Source organism: Macrobrachium nipponense, chromosome 33 (genome assembly GCF_015104395.2).
Source record: "Macrobrachium nipponense isolate FS-2020 chromosome 33, ASM1510439v2, whole genome shotgun sequence".
Taxonomy (NCBI): Eukaryota; Metazoa; Arthropoda; class Malacostraca; order Decapoda; family Palaemonidae; genus Macrobrachium; species Macrobrachium nipponense.
This window is the reverse complement of record NC_087219.1, coordinates 52,059,802-52,077,658: the sequence shown is the minus strand read 5'-3', so window position 1 is coordinate 52,077,658 and position 17,857 is coordinate 52,059,802. Positions and strand designations below refer to the sequence as shown.

Here is a 17,857-nt window from a genome sequence, read left to right as displayed (position 1 = left end):
AGTGTACAATACAACGCAAAAAAAAGTAACTGGTTAGCTTTGACCGTTTTCTGCACAGCGTGATTTGAATACAATTATGTATGAATTTTTTTTTTTTCGCTACCATATATCGCATTATTTACATATGATAATGATATCATTTTTCATTTCTGATGGTTGCATTCTAAACTTCAGGCAATGACAAAAAAAAGGAGCCAAAAATGAACTCTTAATCTTCAAAAGTACGCGCGCTGTAATTTTTTGAAAAAATTATTTTTTCCACTTCCGCGTTCACTCCAAACCAGGCCCGGCATACGGGAGACGTTTTGATTTTTAGGGCTCCGGCGTAAGAGGGTTAATTTTCTTTCCCAGTTACCATATATTGCTGTATGCTTTTGACTTTATTTCACTTGTGAATAAATCGATATCAAAATTATCCCTCTCCATAGTTAACACTTGACATTGACAGTGATGCAATAGTGTGTGTGACTGTGAGTCACGGGAGGACCAGGTCAGGTGGCCATTTTGTTATGGTAATGTACAATCTCTTTCTCATGGGCTGACACACAGCCAATGATGACGCCTGCTGTCCCTCAAAACGGGCGGTTCACTGCTGTGTGTGAATGATGCCATTTACTTGTATGTATCTCGACATGCCAGTCAACACCGCGTTACCGAAGGGAATCTCGCTGCCGTGGCGTGTTGAAAGCTGCCACAATTCAACAGTTACGCGTGAATGATTCCAGTAGCGAACATTGAACAATCCACCACGCGTATCTCACCGTGCAGTTAAAAACACCCTCTGTGAACGTAGCCTAATGAGTGTTCAGCCTTTTATGTCTTACAATCTGGGGGGCAAAACCATTTCTTTTCTGACCCACTTAATAACGAATGTGTGATCCAATTGATTGCTTTAGAGAAGGGACTGTGCTCTCTCTAGGGTGTCTGAGTACATCAGCCCTATGTCTATGTTAGCATCAAGGAATGGGAATGATCATATCTTCTTCCAAAAGACCAAGTTTAAGCTGTATTGATTGGAGAAGAGCTGACAATAACAACAAATGTGTGGTTCTGTTAGCAGTCTCTAGATTTTCAGGTCTTCCTTGTTCCTACTTAGATAGAGGTAGGCAACAAGCTTCTTAGAGGAAATCATAGGCTATGATGAGTCCTCATCTCCTAAAACCACAAAGACTTCCTCACAGCAACATCTCTTTCAACCACAGCCTCCTAGAGGCAGAAGGGGACACAGAGGCAGAACTAGACAAGGGATATGTTAAAGAGGGCATCCCTTCCCATCTTCTGCCTTGTGTTTGGGGATGGGAGGGCGGCCAGCAGGCAAGCCATTAGGTGATTTGGCAGCAACTAGTAGTGGAATATTGGGTAGCAGATATTCCCCAGCTAGAATATCTCCTCACTTTCGAGTTTTGTTGTCCTCTCCATCAGAAGACATAGCTTCCAGGCTCGCCAAAGAATCTGGCTCTTCAGAATGAGGTGAGGAAGATGATGGAGAAGGGAGCTGTACATAGGGCACCAAGAGATCAGTTAAAGATTTATCAACTCTGAACCTTTTCATCAGGAAGACTAGTTTCAAAATTGAAACTCCTCATACAGTTCTAGCTGACATCAAACAGAACAACTTCATGTTGACAGTAGACCTGAAGGATGCCTACTTCCACATCCCAGTTCACCAGTCATCCTGCAAATTCCTTTGCTTCGTTCTATGAGAGATAGTTTATCAATTTAAAGTTCTATGCTTCAGCCTCTCGACCGCCCCTCAGTGGGGGTTCACAAGGGTGCTCACTTTGGTTTTGACTAGGGATCATTCTCAAGGGATTTGCTGTCTCGGATACCTCAACAACTGATTGGCTTTGGATGAAGTTGATTCAAGTCAGAGATAATGATGATCAGTTTTGTCTCAACTTAGGGATTGTGGAGAAGTTGAATCATGTCCTCAGCCAAAGGACTTTACGTGGTCATGTTGATAGACACATTTATGTCAAAAAAAAGTCTTTCCTTCAGATCCAAGAATAGAGAAGTTCAAGGTGGTCGTGAGGTCATGCTTATTGAAACAGAAAAAGCCTGCACACCAGTGGCAAATCATTCTAGGTCACCTGTCCCTTATCGCTGACTTTGCCTCAGCTCGTTTCAGTGGAGGTTGAAATATTTCTTCTCTCTGGTGAGTAATTCTCCATTCTACCATGTCACTCTATCACATGAGGCAAGACATGACGTGGCATGGTGGCTGGACAATGGGAAACTGACCATAGGGATGTCCCTTCATGCTCCTCTTCCAGAGACTTTCTTCTCTCAGACACCTTGACCAAATGGTGAGGGGCTCATATTGAGGATCTTTTGACTTCAGGAATATGTAGACCAGAAGAGAACAGGAATATGTAGACCAGAAGAGAAACATCTTCACATCAACATCCTGGAACTAAAAACTGCCTATTTAGCCCTTCAGGATTTTCAGGCTCAAGTAACAGGGCATTCTGTGGTCTTGATGTCTGATAACATCACGGTGGTGGCTTACATAAACAAGCAGGGGGCTAGTCTCTCACCATCAGTGGGCAGTAAACCTCTCAGTGGTTCTGTCAGCCAGGTACATGCCAGGCAAAAGGAACCTAGTGGCGGACAAATTGAGTCGTCAGAATCAAGTAGTTTTGGGAACAGAGTGGTTGTTACACCAAGAAATGGCGGAAAAGCTGTTTCTCCTTTAGGGCATACTGATGGTGGATCTTTTTGTAACCCGATTCAATAGGAAGCTGGAAGCATTCTTCTCGGTAATTCAGGGCCCTTGGGCAGCGCCGGAAGATGCCCTTCAACATCTGTGGGACAAACTTGGACATTTACACCTTTCCGCCCTTTTGCTTGATTTGTCAGGTGATCACAGGTTGACTTTGGTGGTTCCCTTGATGCCACATGCCAAGTGGTACCCTGACCTTCTATTTCTGCTGACAGAAGTTCCAAGAGAGATTTCTCCTTGACACAGTCTTCTTTGCCAGCCCTACATTGAAAGGTTTCATTTGTTAGTCAAGTACCTATCTCTTCATGGTTGGAGACTATTAAGTATCTTCTTTGAGTGTGAGGCTTTTCTCATGGGGCAGCATCAGAGATATCTGGGCATCTCATGGAATTGTCAGCAGCCGTGTACCAGGGGAAGCGGGCAGTCTGCTGCGATTGGTGTCATCAATGGGGTTTCTCTTGGTCAGAACTTATATTTTGGTGAGTAGCTGATGTCCTCATTTTCCTACGTAGGGAAAAGCTTCTTTCTGTGTCTGTGATTAAGGGCTATAGGGCTGAAATAGGTCTAGTTCTTTGTCTGAAAGGAGTGCATCTTTCTTCATGGGAGATCACTATATTCTCATGAAGTGTCAAGCAATCTTGTCCACAATAAAACTCAAAGCCTCCTAACTGGGATTTGACGCTAGTTCTTAGCAGCCTAACTCATGCCCCTTATGAGCCCGTATGGGGTTCATTAGACAGGAGTTTTAATAAAAATACTATCTTGAGTCGAAAAGAGCAGGGGAACTTCATGGCCTCTCTTTTGAGGTCAAACACTCAAGGGGCTGGAGTTTGGTGTCTTTCGAGCTTGTCCTGGAATTCATGGCTAAGACTAAGAATCCATCGGTCTCTGATTACATGTTTGAGGCCTTTTCAATTCCGTCCAATCTAGATTTTGTTGGTGATGATCCTAGTGAAATGCTTTTATGTCCAGTTTGGGCACTATAGTACTACCTAAAAAGAACTCGATATCTCAGACCTGGGTGTCCAAGGCTTTTTGTTAGTACTGGCTAGAACAAGAAAGAAGCATCCAAGAATACCATCTTCCGGCAATGGGAGGTTATCAGAAGTGCATATACGTCTTCTTCTAGTGTAGATGACAGCTCAGTGCGACCTAAAGCTCTGAGGTTTCGGTCCTTCCATCACTTTTAAAAAGAGCCTATTGGTTCAAAGAGTTTTGAAAGCTGATACGTAGAATCGTCAAACCACCTTTATCTCTCTACCCGAAGGACGTCACACAGGTCTTTGGACACTTTTTCATTGGATCTGGTGGTGGCTGCTCATCCAGTGCCCCTTGTAGGACAAGTTGTATTTAGAGTCTAGATGTTGGTGTGAAAGAAATTGTGATTGTGGCAAATGGCCATATTCCTTTCTTCTTTTCCTTCTTCGCTCCCAGTGTGTGAGGAGAACAATCTTCAGTAACTGGACCTGTCTAGATACAGGAGAAAGGGCTGTCCTTTCTTTCCTTTTCTTTTCTTTTTACTTTTTATATAATGAATAAATCTTAGAAATAGAAATGCTGCCACTCTTCCCTCTGTAAGCAAGGGGGATTTTTTCATAGATCAAGGTAGTTAACCGATTGTTTATTTTCTACAACAAATACAAATCCTCCCTCTTCTTTGGTACACTGTAGAACAACATTCCCATCATGGCCAACCCTGGATGTCTGGCTACTAGGAAAACCTTTTTTCCTTTTTGTCCGAGGCTTTTGACTCCTCCCTATACTATATTCCAACAACAGAAGTGAACTCAGGTGAACCGGACCTACAATCGGTTGTTACTTACTTTTCCTTGGTTGTTACTTACTTTTCCTTCCACCAGTAAGTCTCCCAGTGTAAAGACAGGTGTTTTGTATTTGTATGGGAACAAATCACAAATTTGTAATCTATTTGTATTTTTCCTAACAAACCTGAGGGGGGTTTATATGACTGGCCCACTTCAGCCACCCCTCATTCAGTTTTCCTGTGTTGGAAGACCACTGATGCATCACTAGATTCTCTGGGGCGAGCGAGATGAGGCTCCTCCCACTTGCTGGCCCCATTGGATGATGCTGTGCTATGTGTTACTCCCTTTGATGAGATGGATGGATTAGGGATCCGCTGCAGGGAGAGTGTGCTCTTTTGTGGCCGCTCTCTCTGAAAAACTATCGAACACTACTTGGGTAGCCAATAGACCCAATAGTCCTGTTCCTTATAAAACAAGACTGCTGTCTATGATTGATTAATAATGGATGCGAAGTATGTGGCTCAGCATTGGATGCAGTGCTGAAAATGTTAGACCCTGTTCACAATGAAGGCCTTAGATTATGTTCAGGAGCCTTTAAATCATCACCAAAATCACCTTTAATGAAAAGTGTCCTAAGAATTCAGGTAAGTGCTTCTCCAACGAAATAATTATTTGAATTAAGAGATTTATTTATAAATATGTATCCACCACCTTTCCTAATAAGAGTTAGAAGATTGTTTGAGTTGCTGAATATAAATATATACAAGTGGCTTTAATAGTAAAATCACATTCCCCTTGGGTAATGAATGAAATGGGAGGGAATTTGTACACACCTGAAATATTTATCAAAAAGTTGCTCATATACACCAGAACACCACAGACAATCTACAGTAGAGCATGTAAGCCGAAAAGGTCCACATTACACAATATATGCAGTGGATCTAAATCAGAGCACTGAGTGGGATATGCTGCAGTGTCCCAAGACAAAATTTACCAATTCTATCTACATAATGCTTTAGTATTCACTGCAGATTTGCGTGCAATTACATCAGCTAGAAAAATAATCAAAGTAACATTATTCAATGGTCTAGTGATTTTTAGTGACTGGAGAAGTGCTACAGAAGTTATTCAGTTACAAAAAAATTTTTTTATTGTACAACAAGTTAAAATATTTCTCCATAAGTTATATAGTAATGTGAAAAATGTAGAAATATATTGGATTTCTGCCCATTTACGGATCAAAGGAAATGAAGAGGTAGGTAAAGCAGCCAAAGAAGCAACCCACATGACAAGATCAAATGTGAATATGTAACACACATAAAGGTGGGCCACTTTCTTAAATAACTGGTAATATATATATGAAATTAAGAACCTGAAAGTAATAAAATGAATAAAACCTAAAGAGAGATGATGAGAGAGAGAGGAGAGACGACGATGATGGAAGGAGATTGGTAGAGAATGGAGAGGAGGAGGAGATTGAGATAGAGAGAGAGAGCGAGGAGAGAGAGACGAGAGAGAGACAGAGAAGAGGAGGAGAGAGAGCGAGAGAGAGAGAGAGAGAGAGAGAGAGAGAGAGAGAGAGATGCACAAGTAATTCTGAATAGTCTGAATTGGCCACACTCCTCTGACACATGGACACTTATGAGCAGCCCATGTGTCCCAGCTCCCGAGTGCTCGGGGTGCAAGGTCATAATAAGAAAGTTCAGACGTGTGTTGTGTGTGTCCAAGGTAAATGACCATCAGCGACAGTCAACTTTTGAAAATAGTAAATCAATGAAGGAAATTTTGTCAGAATCTTTTACACTTTTAGTCGTTCTGATTTTGATGTTCATGAGGAACTGTGGTTTATCTATTTAATAGAATATAAGAATAAGTAAATAATAAAGTATGAAAACCCTTATAGCATTTGTCAAGTAAAAAAACAAAAAAAAATTAAGTATTACTGAACTTAATCTGAATTTTAATACATATACCTTTTTAGTGTGTATATATGGACGCATGAGTAAATGTATTTATTGTGTGTATGTGCTCCAGTATGAGAGCATGCGCCTATGTCCACTTTTTAATGTAATTTTAATTCGTTCATCATCATACTAAATGACCTATTGGGTTGGGTACCAGTGCTTGGCCTCAATCCAAGCACTGATATTTTATTCTAATCCTTCGGATCAGCCTAACTATGAGAACTGAACGTCAGCTCAGTGGTCTGGTTAAACTACTTGAATAATAATAATACTCCGCCATACCTTGATTGTATTACGTTGAATTGTTTCTTAACTGGTTTCCAGCTGTGCAGGAGAATTTTTCCAATGTAAAGACCTCGGGTTTGTACGTTGGAAGAAATACAAGCTTATTAAAAATTTGTGATTTTAGTTTTTATCATGAACAGACCTCACAAGACAGTAATTAACTAGGTCCTGACAGTTTGATTCTACAGGTGATGAATCGAATTAAGGCATAGGAAAAAGGGCAGACTTCTCCCCCTTTTGCCTGCGCTCCCATTATCATCACTTTGGAACTATGCGAAATTAAAGTAAGATGTAGGATGTAAATGTTAAATTATTCCAGGGCACTGTATACAGCTATTTAGTGAAAATTAAATCTGGAAGTGAATATCACTAGAATTGGTGTTTGAGATAACTCGAGGCTTCTTAGTCCTGTGTTGGAGAGCCAAAGATATTCCAGAGTTGTAACAGGTGTCTGGTGACAAGTGGGACCTCGGTAAGAGATTAATTGCGGAGCAATCAACTGTTGGGGTAGCCTAGATTGAATGCACTGCATTTAAGTATGAATTCCTCCAAGGACCAGATTTGTGCTAGAAAATTTAGTCACAGTTCCAGAGAATAATAGCCAAGAGGTTTCAATGCAAGCATTTGTTGGTGTTGACATCACTGTGGAGCCCAAGTTGGTCGATGCTGATCTCTTTGCCATTGGAAGACACAAGCAGTAACTATATCATATCTCAATAAAGACGAAGAAGAGTACATACACCATGCTAATTATATTGCCTGTAAGACATAATGAAAATAAAATGGAATAAATCACAAAGTTGTTTAAAGCAACCTTCATACTAAAGGCTTCTCTATACGTAATTAGTTGACTTTTCAGACTTACCTTCATGACAAGGACGAGACATTTCATGTAGCTCATTCGTGCAGTCTTGAGTTGGAGTAAATAAAAAGCTATTGATGCTATGATGAGAGTGACAGCAAGGACTCCCCAAACAAGGCCACTGAAAGGGTATATGATGCTCTGCCAACGAGGTAAAGGGCTTGGCTGTCGAATGGCAAACCCATATCTGTTCAGATTTGGAAAGGAAAATAAAAACTAATTGTATGTTTTGTGACCTTTAGACTTGTATGACAAAAGTATATCATGAACCCCTCACTACCTCTGTCCTCTCCTCAGGTTTTGTACGTATTGTTGTTGTTATATTTTTCCTTTTGGCCTATCAGTCATCCTATTTGACTGGGTGGTGTTTATAGTGTGGGGTTCCTGGTTGCATCCTGCCTCCTTAAGAGTCCATCGCTTTTCTCATTATGTACGCTGTTTCTAATAGCACATTCTTATGCATAAGTCCTTGAGCTACTTCGGCATTTAGTTTTTCCAGGTTCCTTTTAAAGGATCTTGGGATCGTCTCTAGTGTTTCTATGATAATGGATACAATTTCCACTGGTATATCCCATACGGTATCTTATTTCTATTTTGATGCTTATAATGTTTTTCTTTCTCATCTACTTTGGTGTCCCGTGGTAGTGCGACATCAATGAGTGATACTTTCTTCGTGATTCTGTCAATCAGTGTCAAGACTGGTCTGTTGACACGTATCATCCTATATGTTCAGGTAACATAGTCCCAGAAGTTCTTTGCTTGATCGTTTTCTATGACTCCTTCATGTTGGTGTTCGTACAACTTATTACTGCAAGCTAATTGGTGTTTCTTGCATAGGCTCAAGTGGAGGGCTTTTGGTTCTGAATCGTGACCTGTTTTTGTACTGGTTCTGTCGTAACGGCTTGACATTCACTTGTTATATGGATTATGGTCTCATCTTTCATTTTGCACATCTTGCATATGGGTGAGGTGTTATTTCCAACTTTTGTTCTTTGGACATTTTTGGTTCTTATGGACTGGTCTTGTGCTGCTGTTATCATTCCTTCAGTTTCCTTCTTGAGCTCTCCCCTCTGTACCCATTGCCATGTTTCGTTGTTGGCCAGTCCTTTAGTCTGTCTATATAAAAGGTTTGTAATAGTCTTAGCTCAGTTTCAAACTGAGCTTTACATAAAACAATGAAACCCGAAAAATTAGAATGAACGTTGCACAAGCCGTGACAGTGCTCTCTTATGTGTCCAAAAACTCTGGTAGACAACAGTTGAAACTACCCACGCATTCCGAACTGCACATCGGACACGCAAATATGTTAACAATCTGTTAAACACAGTTCACTAGCCAACGACTTCTTTGACTTGAACAGATTGTATCTTGTATTACATTTATTTAAAAATTTAAATCAAGTCCAGAGAAAGTGGGGTTTCTGATATTTCAATTTCTGTGTTGCCGTCAGTTTTCGTTATCAAGAGATCTAAAAATGACATCCTTCTATCTTTTTCCTCCTCCATAGGAAATTTAATTGTTGACAGATTTTATGGCATAATTTTTTTTGCTTGAAAACAATGAAAGTGTCGTCGACAGTCCTCCGAGAATATATGAACACTTTTAATGTGTTGTCCTTTCTATGTGATCTTTGCTGTTAGTATGAGTTGTACTAAATATGAGTATTAATTACGAAGACCACCTCAGTCTTCTACAAGAGAGCATTGCCTATGCAACGTTCATTTTGAATTTTTGGGATTTCAGTATTTTATTTAGGCTCGGTTTGAAACTGAGATAGGACTATTCAAAACCTTTCATATAGAGAAATTAAAACCTAACCTGAATATAGATAACTCTGCCTTCAGCAGGAAAGTGTTTTCATTCAGATCAATTTTTATCATTATATGCGTTGATTGTATTACTTCCATTTTCATCATTATCTGTGTGTTGTTGTATTGTACTTTACATTAACTTTATTGGTTTTTTTGGGGTTGTTATAAATGTGTTAGTTATTTAACACCTTTTATGGAACTGAAACGTTGTTGACGAGAACATAAATAAAGGAGAGAAGAAAATGTTAAGGTTTGTTTTGACGCTACAGTTCCTCATCAGATTAAGATTTCCTTCATCTTATTATTATTATTATTATTATTATTTTATTATTTTTTTTTTTTTTTGCTCTATCAGTCCTCCAATTCGACTGGGTGGTATTTATAGTGTGGGGTTCCGGTTGCATCCTGCCTCCTTAGGAGTCCATCACTTTTCTTACTATGTGTGCCGTTTCTAGGATCACACTCTTCTGCATGAGTGCTGGAGCTACTTCAGGCCTCTAGTTTTCTAGATTCCTTTTCAGGGATCTTGGGATCGTGCCTAGTGCTCCTATGATTATGGGTACGATTTCTACTGGCATATCCCATATCCTTCTTATTTCTATTTTCCGATCTTGATACTTATCCATTTTTTCCCTCTCTTTCTCTCAACTCTGGTGTCCCATGGTATTGCGACATCAATGAGTGAAACTTTCTTCTTGACTTTGTCAATCAATGTCACGTCTGGTCTGTTTGCACGTATCACCCTATCCGTTCTGATACCGTAATCCCAGAAGAAGATCTTTGCCTTATCGTTTTCTATCACTCCTTCAGGTTGGTGCTCGTACCACTTATTAACTGCAAGGTAGCTGATGTTTCTTGCACAGGCTCCAGTGGAGGGCTTTTGCCACTGAATCATGCCTCTTTTGTACTGGTTCTGTGCAAGTGCCGGGCATTCACTTGCTATGTGGTTTATGGTTTCATTTTTCGTATTGCACTTCCTACATATGGGAGAGATGTTATTTCCGTCTATCGTTCTTTGAACATATCTGGTTCTTAGGGCCTGATCTTGTGCCGCTGTTATCATCCTTCAGTTTCCTTCTTTAGCTCTCCCCTCTGTAGCCATTGCCAATTGTCATCGCTGGCTAGTTCTTTAGTCTGTCTCGTGACATTATTGTCCGTGCATTGGTTTGTTGTGCCAGTCCTCTGTTCTGTCTGTCTTTCTCCTGTCTCTGTATTTTTATTTCTGGGTCTTCATCTACTTTTATTTTAGTCCTTCTTCCCATGCACTCTTTAGCCACTCGTCTTCACTGGTTTCAGATATTGCACCAGTGCTCTGTTTTTGATGTTGACGCAGTCCTCTATACTTAGTAGTCCTCTCCCTCCTTCCTTTCGTGTTATGTATAGTCTGTCGTATTTGCTCTTGGGTGTAGTGCTTTGTGTATTGTCATATGTTTCTGGTTTCTTCTGATCTATGCTGCGGAGTTCTGCCTTCGTCCATTCCACTATTCCTGCACTGTATCTGATTACTGGCACTGCCCATGTGTTTTATGGCTTTTATCATATTTCCAGCGTTGAGTTTTGACTTGAGTATCGCCTTCAGTCTCTGCATATATTCTTTCCTGATCGTGTCCTCATCTCTTGGTGTTTTATATCTCCTTCCATTATTCCCAGATATTTGTATCCTGTCTCATCTATGTGTTTGATGTTGCTCCATCTGGTAGCTTTATCCCTTCAGTTCTCGTTACTTTGCCTTTTTGTGTATGTTAACTAAGGCGCATTTTTCTATTCCAAACTCCATCCTGATGTCCCCAGATACAATCCTTACAGTCTGGATTAGGGTATCTATTTCCTTGATGCTCTTACCATACAGCTTGATGTCGTCCATGAACATCAGATGGTTGATTCTGTTGCCTCTTTTCTTGAGTTGGTACCCGGCATCCATCTTCTGTAGTACTTTTGTCATGGGAATCATGGCTACTACGAAGAGTAGTGGGGACAGTGAGTCGCCCTGGAAGATCCCTCTCCTGATATTAACTTCTGCTAGTCTTATTCCAGAGCTTGTAAGTATTGGTATTCCAGTTGCGCATTGTATTTTTGAGGAAGCTGATGGTATTATTATTATTATTATTATTATTAATTATTATATTATTATTATTATTATTATTGTACTTAGGAAGCAGACCCTCTCTCAAGCATACTTTATTAAAAGTAATGGCTACTTCAGCAGCATTACACTTGTAGAGATTCTTCTCTATTTTCCGAATAGCGGCTTTTTCCGTGCTACTTAGACAGGCTAGTAGAGCGCCTATGGAGGTCATGCTCAAATACAGAGCCAAAATTGGTGTATATATTGAATTTTACAGATAAACTATGATACCATAGTATCAAAGTCATTAACGATATATGTCTCTCTCTCTCTCTCTCTCTCTCTCTTTCTTGAAGCAAGCAAGCTTTCGTCTGGAGCTGCCAGACATCCTCGGGCTGGGAAGCTGAGGGTGGACTGATCTTGAAGCGGTGTCCGTCCTCGTTTATATTGGAGTTTGACAGCAGGGGAACCGCCCCATGCTGATCTACCGCCACCAGCCAATAGTAGATCAGAATGGGGCTGTTTCCCCTGCTGCAACTCCAAATAAAAACGAGGACGGACACCGCTTCAAGATCAGTCCACCCTCAGCTTCCCAGCCCGAGGATGTCTGGCAGCTCCAGACGAAAGCTTGCTTGCTTCAAGAAAGAGAGAGAGAGAGAGAGAGACATATATATATATATATATCGTTAATGATTTGATAACTATGGTATCATAGTTTATCTGTAAAATTCAAATATATACACCAATTTTGGCTCTGTATTTGATCATGACCTCCATAGGCGCTCTACTAGCCAGTCTAAGTAGCACGGAAAAAGCCGCTATTCGGAAAATAGAGAAGAATCTCTACAAGTGTAATGCTGCTGAAGTAGCCATTATGTACTTTTAATAAAGTATATTATTATTATTATTATTATTTTTATTATTATTATTATTATTATTATTATTATTATTAATGTGTGTGAGCATGACAAATTTTTCAAGACCACAGGACGGTTTAGAGGTTGCCATTGTGATTTTAGTGGAACTTGGAACATTGGTCATTGTTAAATTTTCTCTCAAAAATTTTTAGCCTTTGCCTGTTTTGCAAGGTTACAAGTGATTTTTTTGACAAATAGAAAGGACCTTAGGGATGGGTTTTAGTATTTCTCCCATACATTCTTTGTCTTGAATTTTTTTCTGGGACGTTGATGCATCAGAAAGTGATTAACACTTTTGTGATTGGTGAATTTTTTTTCCACCCAGTAGTTTTGATTTTGACTTATTTCAAGCACGTAATAGGTCAGTTCAAAGCCCAATAGGCATTTTAATGTCTTGTGGCTGAATTGCCTGTGATTATCATTGTTGCAAAGCTATGGGTGTGTGTGAGGAGGGTTTTCTTTAGAGAAGATGACAAATAGTTTAGTGTATATGCCATCTTGGTTGCTTAGGAGGAGGACGTGACATAACATTATTTTTATGTACTGGATAAGTTCCACTTCTTTAATTGTATTTGTAGTTAGTTTTAATTTTTGAATATGTAAAATTTCAAAGAATCTATAGCAGCTATGAAATAGTGTAATGACTGAAGATAGCACCTTCTTGAAAGTGGTGGGACAAATGTTCAGAGAATCAAATGGCAATCATAGCGCCTTAGCGGCGTGGTGGGTATGGTATTAGCGTCCCACCTTGGTGGTCGCAGGTTCGATTCTCAGCCATTCCATTGAGGAGTGAGAGATGTGTATTTCTGGTGATAAAAGTTCACTCTCGACGTGGTTCGGAAGTCACGTAAAGCTGTTGGTCCCGTTGCTGAGTAACCTCTGGTTCCATGCAAACGTAAAAAGCACCGTACAGAACAGAATAAATGCAAGTCATTACGATGTTAGTTTTTGGGGCATCCGTCATCTCAAACGTATATTTGATTTTTCATCCCTCAAGATTATCAAGTGTTCTTTGATTCTTGTAGTAAATGATGATGGTTGTATTGCCAACTATTGAGGTGGTGTTGATGTATTCTTAATCTAACAGGAAGCATCTCCTTCCTTTTGGTGTTTATCTTTTGAGATGCCCTCATCTCTTGTTTGGTGCTTTTCTTGGGGATTCTTATTTAGGGCGATGAGGATTTGTCATTCACTTTGTCAATTTGAGAAATTGTTTACAAGAATCTGTGCTTGTTGATTTCTTGGTGGTGCTCCTCTTCTCATTGGTAAAACAGAGCACTAAGGATAACTTAGTACTTTGCACTAAGGATAACTTATTCAGTACTTTGCACTAAGGATAACTTGAATGGTCATGTGAGGACTTTAAAGGTTCAGACTTCACCATGGTGGAGATATTATCAACAGGCCATATGTTGATATGTTGGCGGCGTGGGGATTCAGAAAAAGCCTCTTGCCACAGTAGAGCCAATGTAAAATTTAACAAAGAGGAATCTTATAGGAAGTAAAGAAGCCTTCTTGCTGACTACAAGCTTTACCAATGGTAATAGTAAGAATAACTTACAAATCTAATTTTTGTCCAGGACATGGAAAACTTCTGTACCAGCGTTCTGGTAGACTAGATGATTGGCCACATCCCAGACAAGACAAACATTTGGGAGTCAACAAGAAGGCTTCTTTGTCTCCCATATGGGCTAACTTTAAAATTAATGTGATATTGATACAATGGGATTCCTTGAGGGTTTCTTTGTCAAGTTTTACTTGAGCTTAATTTAGGCAGTAATCTTCTGGATCTTAACCCAACAATATGTTAACAATATCTGTGTCTTTGTGGAATCTGAAGAACAATACCCCAGAACTTCGTTTTTCTTGTCTTCTGTCTGTAAGTAGGATGTCTGAGGACATTTCGAGTAAATCCTTACTGGTGTCACAGAATTGAGCTTAATGGAAAGTAGATGGTATATTTTAAGCTCTTCACACAGTTTTTTTAAGCTCCTTTGCACTCATGACTATGCCCCATACGAAATTTGGTAGTCATGTTCACTATGTGACCCTTTCAAGATTTAGCTCTTTGGAGAATTTTGGTCACAATCGATGATTTACTGTCAATCCATCTCGCCTCAAACCAGTTTATTGCAGAAATATAAAAATAATCTTAAGAGTCACTTACAGAACTGCCAAATTTAATCAGATTCTGGTCTTCTCTTCGTGAATCCCAGGGTTAAACTTGCATACTCGTAAATAGGAGGATTTTCAGTTATCTAAGCTATCAAAACCATTCTCTGAATTAGTATCAGTACTTTACGTTAATAATTATTAATTGCCACATTTTTCTCAACTATAATGATTTTTTAAGGTAAGTAAAGTTCAGATGATAGTAGCAGCATTCTAAGCACATTTTCATGCATGTAAAATAAAGTTTAGTATATCCAAGAAAATGAATCGCGTTGTCAACTGCCAAGAAAGCTACCACCGTGCACTATAAGATAGACAAAATTAACCATTTCATTACCCTTCATGGCTGAATGGCTGTGTGAAATCAAAGTCTCTGGCTCTGTCGTAAGTGATAGAAAATCCATTGATTGTTAAATCTTTGGTTCCATTCCATATCTCTCCAAGGAAGCCATCCCACGTTCCATTGATGTTTTCACCCCACTTTACTGAAAGCAGAGATAAGTATGTGTAGGGTTAATATTTTGGAAAGTTAACTATTGAGCTTTTGTGAGTGAATATCGCATACAGATTCCCATTGTTTAGGATTTTGCTTATTGAATCTAAGTAATAGTAATATTGCTCAGCTGACAAGATTTGAAACTTCATATTAGATTTACTTTGAAAGCCAAATTTTGATACTAAACATTGAGACTTTTAGTGATTAGCTAAATTTTCTTGGAGGTCTTTTAATGGTACTTACAGTCTTTTATTCCTTGGGTTGGAATGTAACTAAAATTCAGGCGTGCTGCTATGACATCCAACATTCGTTTATTAATTCCTTCCATGGCACTACTTTCAGTTGTGTAGAAATAGGGAAGTTCCCCATTGTCACTTGCCAAGTGAAGGACGATGCCATGAAATGACCGAAAACGGTCCACAAAGAGATCTTCCCAGGTTCTGAGAGATGACTACCTTCCAATGTACAGCCGTTTCCTTCGTGGATGAAAAGGCTTCCACGTATGAACCACAAACACGGGGTTTTCCACGCTTCCCTGAGCAGAGTGTAGAAAAGCTGGGCACATGATTGCTAGGGATGAAGTGCGATTGGCGAGTTCTGTCTGTAGAAGGTTTTCATCACAATTCTCACTGATGGAAACTATCAAGAGAGCTGCTAGGGACCAACTGAAGGGAGGAGACTGAAGGAGTTGGGCGCGTTCTCCTGTCTGTATGTAGACCATGACTGTACCTACAATGTCAGTTTCGTGTATAAATTTTTATTCATAAATGATTCGTTTAAAATAGGAAAAAATCAAGAAATTTCAGTTAATGGTGATCCGGTTTTATGGTGCCATAAAATCGGCGATTTCGGGCCCATAACTTGCTGAGTTCTGGTTATCAGCGCCATGAGGCGCCGATACTAGAGTTATCGCTCCATAACATACCTAACTTGGGCACCATTAACTGGATGTCGGTGCCATTAAATAGTTATCAGCACCATAATTGCCATAAATCACTTAGTTTCAGTTAATGGCGGGTTTCGCTTATTGGCACCCCTCCAAGAACCAAACCCCCACTAATAACCGGGAACTACCTATCTATCTATCTATCACACACACACACACACACACACACACACATATATATATATATATATATATATATATATATATATATACACATACATATATACACATACATATATACACACACACACACATTATCTAAGTCTCCTTATAAAAACTAAGCTGAATCATTAATTTTTAAAGCTGTTGATATCTCATTCCCATGAAGAGAGGTCGAGATTTAAACAAAATGATGTGGTTTTGTACAGTGTTTTATTCAAATTGCTTCTTTGCTTTTTCAAGGTGTATTCTTTTCACTATGAAGCCCCTCTGTATTATGCCTCTGGATCATGTTTATGTCTTGCCCACTTGAGAGTCTGTAACATCGAGGCTAAGATAAATTTGAGGACTGATATTGATTAGTATGAAATGGCTATATAATGTTGGCATTAATTCTGATGGGGAAACTAGGCTTAGAATAATTAGTAACCCGATGGTGAGAGAATTAAATCTTGTATTGTGGCGGGATCACAAGCTAGGAAAAAACAAGCTGCAGAATCCCCCCCACATATACCTAATCAGTCCAGCTGCCAAAATCCACCCTCAATCACACTTTCTTCATTACACAACAAATACAGCAGGACAATTGACCTACACCTATACAAAACAAAACAAAAAACAAAACACATGTACCCACCAACACTATACAAAAACAAATGAAAAAACAAAACACATGTAGGTACTTACCAATCAATCCAGTTACTCAGGGCTATCCTGTGCTGTCCGCTGTCGAGGTCACAGAGATATAAACAACAACAACAACCAAGAACCACAACCCAACACAACAACACCCAAGGACTACAACCCAACAACAACCAATGACAACAACAACACAACAACCACCAAAGAACAACCACAACTCAACAACAACCAAGGAACACAACCACAAAACAACACAGCAAACAACCAAGAAACACAACCACAACCTAACAACACAGCAAACAACCAAAAACTCAACAACACAACAACAGAAAAGGAACAATCACAACCCAAGACCACTGCACAAACAACACAACCAACACAAAAAAAAGCACAAAAGGCAACATACACACCCACTAACAACACCAAAGAATAACAACAAAGACAACAGCACAGGCACAACAACTCTAAAGCAAAAATACATTAACTCAACAACAAGCAAACAACAAATCAAATACACACAAAAACTTAACCGACTTTCAATGCCCTCAAAGAACTCTACCGACACTACTTAACATCACCAGTTCTGACTAAAGACTAACTCAAAAACACTCAAAACACAGAACTCTAACAATCAACAGGACCAGCAGACAGCCCAGAACCTACCAACAACCAATTCAGTCATTAACTATCCACACAGCAATTACACCCTCTCTCTCTCTCTCTCTCTCTCTCTCTCTCTCTCTCTCTCTCTCTCTCTCATAACTCCTCCATATTTCCTCCCCTGTTACATTTGACAACGTCTCCTTTCACTCACAACACCCACACTAAATAGCCTTCCGCAACACCCATGGATGCTCAGATGCAAGTCCCCTGGATCTCGTTTGAGGGCCCTCATACACACACTCAGTTACACCGCCATCAACTTCTCCCAGATCACTTCCAGTCAGACTACCATTATTATCTTCCTCACTACCATCCCCCCAAATCCCATTTACTATCTCATCTACCCCCTCTAACTCTTGTCCGAACATCTCTTGTAACTCTGCCACCAAA

At 39.7% G+C, this 17,857-nt stretch overlaps 2 protein-coding genes across 2 annotated transcripts in view; one reads left to right on the top strand and one right to left on the bottom strand.

Moving 5' to 3' along the window:
* Positions 1–15,782, bottom strand: part of LOC135202748 (glutamate receptor-like) — a 119,692-nt gene extending 103,910 nt beyond the window's left edge. Inside the window, exons 1-3 of the mRNA XM_064232220.1 lie at positions 15,301–15,782; positions 14,899–15,046; positions 7,600–7,783 (exon numbers count right to left, since the gene is read on the bottom strand). Of these exons, the coding sequence (XP_064088290.1) occupies positions 7,600–7,783; positions 14,899–15,046; positions 15,301–15,385 (417 nt within the window). The 5' untranslated portion in view covers positions 15,386–15,782. The remainder of the gene's footprint in view (positions 1–7,599; positions 7,784–14,898; positions 15,047–15,300) is intronic.
* LOC135203186 (actin-like protein 6B) overlaps positions 1–17,857 on the top strand; it is a 411,151-nt gene that overhangs the window by 199,922 nt on the left and 193,372 nt on the right.